The sequence below is a fragment of the Notothenia coriiceps genome, unplaced genomic scaffold (genome assembly GCF_000735185.1).
Source record: "Notothenia coriiceps isolate Sejong01 unplaced genomic scaffold, NC01 NC01_scaffold00000339, whole genome shotgun sequence".
Classification (NCBI taxonomy): domain Eukaryota; kingdom Metazoa; phylum Chordata; class Actinopteri; order Perciformes; family Nototheniidae; genus Notothenia; species Notothenia coriiceps.
Genome location: NW_011333040.1, coordinates 20161874 through 20169425, shown reverse-complemented (window position 1 = coordinate 20169425; position 7552 = coordinate 20161874). Strand labels below are relative to the sequence as shown.

At 41.8% G+C, this 7552-nt stretch overlaps 1 protein-coding gene across 1 annotated transcript in view; it reads left to right on the top strand.

Moving 5' to 3' along the window:
• Positions 1–7085, top strand: part of LOC104952158 (tau-tubulin kinase 2-like) — an 8613-nt gene extending 1528 nt beyond the window's left edge. The window contains exons 2-4 of the mRNA XM_010778922.1: positions 4232–4396; positions 5535–5682; positions 6973–7085. Of these exons, the coding sequence (XP_010777224.1) occupies positions 4328–4396; positions 5535–5682; positions 6973–7085 (330 nt within the window). The 5' untranslated portion in view covers positions 4232–4327. The remainder of the gene's footprint in view (positions 1–4231; positions 4397–5534; positions 5683–6972) is intronic.
• Positions 7086–7552: the final 467 nt, after the last annotated feature.

The window sequence follows — 7552 nt, the reverse complement described above, 5'->3', positions numbered from 1 at the left end:
CCCCCCCCCCCCTTGATGGCTCCTCTCCAGGGCTCAGACCAGACACTTATTTCAGCCAGCAGCAGCAAGACAAGTGTCCCAGACCTGCTACTGAGTCAGGCCACACACAGATTAGACAGCCAACAGATTTTCAGTGGAGCTATACTCACTTAAACCATGTGTTGTGTTGCACATGTAATCATAGCGTGCTTCCGGGATCAGAGCTCACTCAACAAAAAATTAAGTCGATTAACAGTAACGCTATCGCCACCATTTTGACTATTATTTAAGTTATTTTTCATATTTGGGTTTTGGACTGACAAAAGAAGACATCATTTTGGATTTTGTAAAACTGGAAAGCACATTACTCACTTTTTTTTGACATTTTGTAGAACAGCACTTTAACAAATGAATCGTAAATCAAAACAACAGTAAGTTGCAACTGTGGTCTTTCTTTAACTTTTTGTCAATATTTACTGATAAACATCTGCAGGATTGAGTTTTAACTGGGGAGGAATCCTCTGTGGGTGGCAGCACATTTCATAATGCTTTATGAAGCCGTAAAAACGTGCAGCTTCCAGCAGACCCAAAGGGCAACGGCAAGCTGCAGTCAGCAAATGAGAAAAGGACTGCACCATCGTCGGCATGGTGATGCAGGAGGTCAGGAAGCGTGATTCATGATGAGAAGACGATAGCTGCCGGTCGTCATCCATTGGTTTAATTTCAGTTTTTTTGTATTCATTCATGGAGGTTTGATATCAAGTAGGAGGCGGAGGAGGAAGAGCAGAGCCTTGCCTCTCTGTGAGGTGTGAGATTACTCCCAGCGTGAGGTGGCCAGGTTTGTGCATGTGTGTGTGTGTGTTGGTGCAAAGTGTGAACAAGCTTGAGTTAGAGACATGTGGGTTGTGGCTTCTCATATGTAGTCAAAAAAGACGACTGGCAGGTAGTATCTTTCATCTTTCCGGTTTTTCAGGGATAAAAGGGGAACAAGATGGCTAAGACTTATTCAGACTTTTGACCTTAAAGCATATGCAATGGTGTAAAGGTCAGGTATCAAAGTCCTACAAAAACATCCCTCTTTTCTTGTATGTTTTCCACTTCTCTGTCCAATGTTTGTTCACAATCCGTAGATGCTGAATGTCAGCCATCTCTCGCATTGCTCATCCAACCAATCCTGTTCCTACAGAAATGACTCATGCACGATAGCTCAGATGTAACAGAACACGTTTCCTTCCTATAAAAGAAGGACCACACTAGTGACCTTGAAGTTGTGACATTAGCCTCACAGCAGAGGTTATTAATCAGGGTTTACAGTCAGTCTCTCTCATCCCTCTGCGGTTAAAAGGGATTCTACAGCATGGTTCTTTTGTGGTTTTGACGGCATGCTCTGTGTTTTTTGCGTTGCCACAGATTAACACAACATCCAGAATTACACAGATGTTTTTACGAGGCGGCTCCTACTCCGTTCTCTTTGTCTCACCGTGCAGATTTAGTGCGTGACATTGACATAAATTGGTGCATGAAAGAGGCTTGTGTAGAAGTTTGGTTCAGGATTTATTTACTTATTTATCTACTTGTATGTGGATCTTTGAACATATCTAAATGAATGTATTTATATAGCTGTATTTGTGTATAGATACCTGGCTGTACGAACATGTATTCATGTACCTCAGGGAATGATGGGAACAGTAAGAACTCGACTTTTGTAAACTGTTTAAACCATAAAAAAGCCCTTTTTATTAAAGAAAGAAAGAAACCTCAATATAAATCTTGGACATTCAGTGTTCACAGTAATTCAAATAAATCCAAACATTATGACATGCATACTAAAAGAATACAGTTCAAAGGCCATTAGATTGATAACATGTCTTTAAAAAGAGATTTATGTTACTGAGACATCTCATCTAATCTTGTCATCTCTGTATTCAAGTTTAACCTTACTCCTGACTTTCAACCCTGGGTCACATTTCATGCTTGTTGTTCCGCTGTTATGTAGTCTAACCACGCTTTGCCCTCTTCCATCAATCCTACCTCACCCTGGTGCATGATGGGATTGATTGCCTCCTTGATGTCGGGATCATGCCTCGTAACCAAATAGTGTTTTGAAGGCTGGTTGCATAACGGTAGATGCCAGCGCGCTGTGTGCAGAATGATGAAACGAAGCATTTGAAGCCCGTCTGAAGGAAGTTATCAGCGTGTTCTCTCCTGAGGAATGTTTATCTAAGACATGGATGTACAAATAGTGATAATAAAGGAGTGTGTTCCCAACTTTTCCAGGACAAACTTCTTTTGATCCTTGTTTTACAAACAGCAAACTGTTTATGTACAAAAAAAAAAAGCCTGGGCAACATGCCAGTAGATTGATTGGAGCCACTTTCAAACAAGTCACCCTTTGATAAAGATGTTTAACTAATGGCCTTTTAAGAAACAATTTAATTATATTTTATAAATCTGTTAAAAGCCATAACCTTTGGGTTGCCAGTTAGCAAAGAAATTCTCTGGGTTGCTTTTTTTTTGTTGCTAGAAAATGCTGCAGATCTGTGATGTGTGTTATTAAAAACTTGATCAGCATGTATAACGTCAGACTTGATGGAACATAGAGAGAGTTTAACCCCCAAGTATGTTTTTTTAATGAAATATGATATCAAAGAGAAATAATAATAAGAGGGATTTCCCAATGTGGCAACCCAATTGAGCTACTGTGATTTATTTCATAAAGTCAGTAGTCAGCAGTCAGAGGGCGCGTGTAAAGCAACACTGTTACAAAATGTTATCCGAATCAAATTAGTGAAACATTATTCAGTTCAATAAATGAAAAAACTTGTGCCACAATTTCATACAGTTTAGTCTTCAAAATACAGTTTTTTTTTAATTATAATGATGCAAACCTTGTCTCCCATATAACAACCAGAACTAATGAAAATTAGGCAGACTCATTATATCTGACTAGACTCTCCTTATGAGACGTGCTCCATGGCTGTCATACCCAGAAGATAAATTGCTTGGAAAAATGAAACTCAGATGAAGCCTTTTTGTAATTTAATACACAGGAATGTTGTCTGCGAGTTTGTTCAGAAGGCCAGCTGCTGGCAGCAGGTGTGGCAGCTGCTGCCATGGTCAAGTATCAGAAAGCTGCAGACATTAAGCCGGGGTTTAACTTTGTCTCTCCAATGTGGACATTCTCCAACTTTCACATGTAGTTCAAACAGTCCAAAAACCAGGCCTATTGGACAGGACCGCAGACAAACGTTTGCATTTATGTGCATCCAAATCGTTATGGATATTATCTACTGTGTATTCTAAGCATTGTTGGAGTGTATTATCATTTTGGCCTTCTCACTGCTTGAGTTTGCCGCTCCTTGAAAATGCTGCAGGGGGGTGGGGGGGGTGGTGCCGGTCTACCAGCCAAACACCTGTCATGGTCACAAGCAACGTTTTGAATCAGAACGTATATTCTTCAAGCAGTTTTTGGCTGACTCTTAGCAATAAAATGCACTGTCTAATATTGGATGTTTCATCATATCTGAGCCACTGTAACTGAAAAAGCCATTTATATTTGGCTTCTTTTGTGATCAGAGGTCTGGGACAGGTGTGACGACCCTGAAGCATTTTTATGGATGAAATATCAATCAAAAGTTCTCCTCACTTTGAATTATCTGTATAATAAGTAAGGCTGTGTTGTCCCGTGGGGAGGAGTACAGGGCTCCAGTTCGAACATTACACACATGGAGACAGACGTGCTAAATGTCAGGCCCACAAAAGCGACCAATAAAAAAACGTTCAGTTGGGTCGCATTTGACAGATTGGTCACACTCTGGAGCCCTGTTTATGCATATTCAACTCTAATAAATCTCCCTTTGAAGCACCCAAGAGCATTATCTCGAAGCAGTGCATATTAATATAATATGAGATAAACTTTATCATCCCCATAGAGAAATTCAGGTGTCATTTCAGCAACATTTATAAGAGTCAAACACAGGAGAGCATAGGTAAGACTTCATACAAAGATAATAATTGTAAAAGAAGGAAGTTAGACATAACATAACATGCAAGTAACCGTGTAAATACAGAAATGGATCATTCTGAACATGTCAACATAAAAGTATGATTTCAAAGTTGGTACATTATGGCTCAATTCATAAGTACATACAGTAAAGGTTGTTAGATTAGCCTAAAAAACAATAATTCTATTGATATCCTTGAGAGTTGTTCCTCAGTTTCTAACATTTGTGTCTCTCTTTGGCTTCCTCAGGGCTCTCCATCAAGGCACTAATGCTCGTGTCAGTGTGAGGCCGCTGGTCGAGGGGGGGGGAAGCAGTGAGGACAGCGTCCCAGGTCCACAGACGGGATGAGCGGGGGAACAGAGCAAGCTGACATCCTGACCGTGCTCTCCCTGGTCAAGGAACGATGGAAAGTGGTGAGTGACGTGTTATTCCGCGACAATAGGCAGAGTGTTTGTCCAGCCCCATCACTGCTTGGCTCACACTCTGTCAAAACACAACAACTCTTTGTTCCTCACACAATGATTTCCCCTGCTTTCCTCTAAAGTGTCTCACCTGTGGGTCGGACTCTTTGGGGTTGAGTCTTTGTGTCTGCTTAGGGCTGCCTGCCTGCTGCAGTACAGGAGATCCAAAAATAGCCTTTATATCTATTTGTGGTGGTGCAGTGTGCTTTTGGCAGCAGTACCCCGGAGGGCCCCGGCCCCTCACTTCTCTGCCTGCCTGGGTGCCATGTGAGGCTGCTAGTCCTCACTGGCAGCCTGGCACCACTTGCTGTCTTCTAATGAACAGAGTTACATAAGAATGCTGCAGCTAAACACTAGTGTGTGTGTGTGTGTGTGTGTGTGTGTGTGTGTGTGTGTGTGTGTGTGTGTGTGTGTGTGTGTGTGTGTGTGTGTGTGTGTGTGTGTGTGTGTGTGTGTGTACGTACTGTGGACAATCCCCACAGGAGCAATTTGGGGTGAAGTGTCTTGCCCAGGGACACAACGACATGCTGTCTGCAGTGGGACTCAAACTTGCTATCCCCTGATTGAAAGTCCATCATTTCTGATCATTTATTTATTTGATAATTCATCTTTTGTGTCAGGATTTTAATTTATATTTATTTCCTGTTTTGTCATACTAAACCGAATATTTAGGGGGACTAACACACAATGCAAATATGTCTCTTTAGGAAATTGTGATGAGGATTTTTCACGTTTTTCTGGCATTTTATAGATATTATTTATATATATTATATTAAACTATGCATTTGTTTTGTGTAAACAATTGTCAAATTTGTTTTTAATAAATTAACATTTGTTGCAGCCCTGTTATTATCTAATATAGTAGAGTAAAGTTTAAAGCATTTTCATGACGAGCAATCTCCACTGTGAAGTATAATCGAGCAAAACTCCACAGACCTCATGGAGGATGTTCTGTAACTGACTTTGACCTTCTAACTTTCCTAAGATACGGCACATTATGTTCACACTTTTATAAAAGTACACCTTGCTGTCCAGTTACGCAGACTGTATGGTATTTCCTCTGATGTCAAGTCTTATCATCTCCCTCTAGGCGAAGAAGATCGGGGGAGGCGGGTTCGGGGAGATCTACGAGGCGGTGGACCTCCTGACGCGGGTCAGCGTGGCGCTGAAGGTGGAGTCGGCCCAGCAGCCCAAACAGGTGCTCAAGATGGAGGTCGCCGTGCTGAAGAAGCTCCAGGGTGAGTCGAAATGGATTCACTGGATTTGGTTACATTTCTGAAATCGATTGATCCTCCCTGGCCCGATGACCTACGGAAGACAGGACACTGAGTTGTGGCAGAAGAACAAAGGCTTAAAAGAAAAGAAACATTTTCGCTCAATTATTTGTCCGAGATTGATGGAACACATAAGCAGGGAGAAATGAGTAAAAGGCAGACTAATCCAGGAAGTGTCATGGCAAAGGTTTGCCTGTAATCTCTTCCCCTGAGGCCAGATATCATCTGACTCATCAAAAATTACAATTTGACCCAGGGCTCAGCTCACTTAGATTCAGTCTCTGCGCTGCATAACACACCGTCATCCAACAGATCATTCATTCTCTCTTAATTTCACATTTTAATTGTGGTTTAAGCGTCAGGAGATTCATGTAAAAGTTCAAGATGCCAGGGATAGAGGAGGTTTATGTTTGTGCTCCCGGACACTCCCATCGTCTCGCAGCAGAGACACAGGATCAACAAAAGAGAGCTTCTTCAGGGGGGGGGTTGCATAGTTTCACTCCTCTATCTGTTTTTAACTGTGTCTTTCCCCCCTCCCCTCTTCCTTCCTGCCTTTTGACCAATGTGCCCTTTTCGTTTCTCTCTCTGCTCTGAGAGGAAATCAATGGGCTGGGATCATGTTTGCTGTCTAATGGCTGCGGCCTCAGGCATCATGTGTTGGGTGCTTCCTTGGGGAACCAACATGTAACTTGAGACAGGCTTAACTCCAACCTCCAACTCCCCCCTTCATAGAAACATTGCTGACCCACCCAAATGTACACAGTAAACATTGACCTTATAGGAAGACAAACTGGAATAAATATCCTCTTCTAAATGTACTTGTTTTACCTTGGGGGGTTTGGCTAATAGCTGTTTGCATTCACTTCAAGCGTAAGGGTTTGGGGTGTGGCTGCTGTCTAGCTTCTATTGCAGCAATGTCCTTTCAGACACCACACACACACACACACACACACACACACACACACACACACACACACACACACACACACACACACACACACACACACACACACACTATGTATTCACGTATGGACCCGGCGTTGTGTGCCATAGCCGATAAATCAGCAGGGAGTCGTACAGCACAGGGCCGCTGGTGATGGAAGGGCAGTGAGCTGTAGAGGGCAGAGAAATATGAACATGCACATCATCATGATTCACACAGCGCGACACATCTTACCATCAAATTATGCTGTAAAAGTCACCTCTCCTTCCCCTCCGAAAGTAATCTTGAGACTCTTCCTTTTTTTCCCCTAGGCAAAGACCACGTGTGTCGCTTTGTGGGATGTGGCCGCAACGACCGCTTCAACTACGTCGTGATGGAGCTTCAGGTTGGTATTAATGCAGAGGACTTAATGCCTCGCTCTTAACTGCATTTAGACATTAAACTTATGCTGATGCAATTCATCGATTGACCAATAAATTATTGACAATTCTAGTGAAAGTCTTGACAAAATATTCACTCAGGCTCGCAGGAATCGTTGGAAGCCAATCAGAACCATGTGTTTGCGGCCTGTCTAAGTGCAGTGATTGGCTTCCTTGTCAATAATGTATTCGTCTATTCAATGTGTCGAGTCAATATCACTTTTAAGTAAGCAGAATAATTATAATGAATCACCTTCTACTTTTTGATTCAGGAACTACAATTTAAAGAAATGTGTATATGTTCAATTAGACGTTGTTCAAATCTTAAAATATGGATAACTCTGATAAAAGTGTCTAAATAAGAGTAAACTGCTGCTGTAAGGTGATCCAATATAAGGGGAAACATTTCAATAAATCAATCAGTCATCCATTTTGATAGCCAATTTATTATTATTATCACCATTTTCAAAAA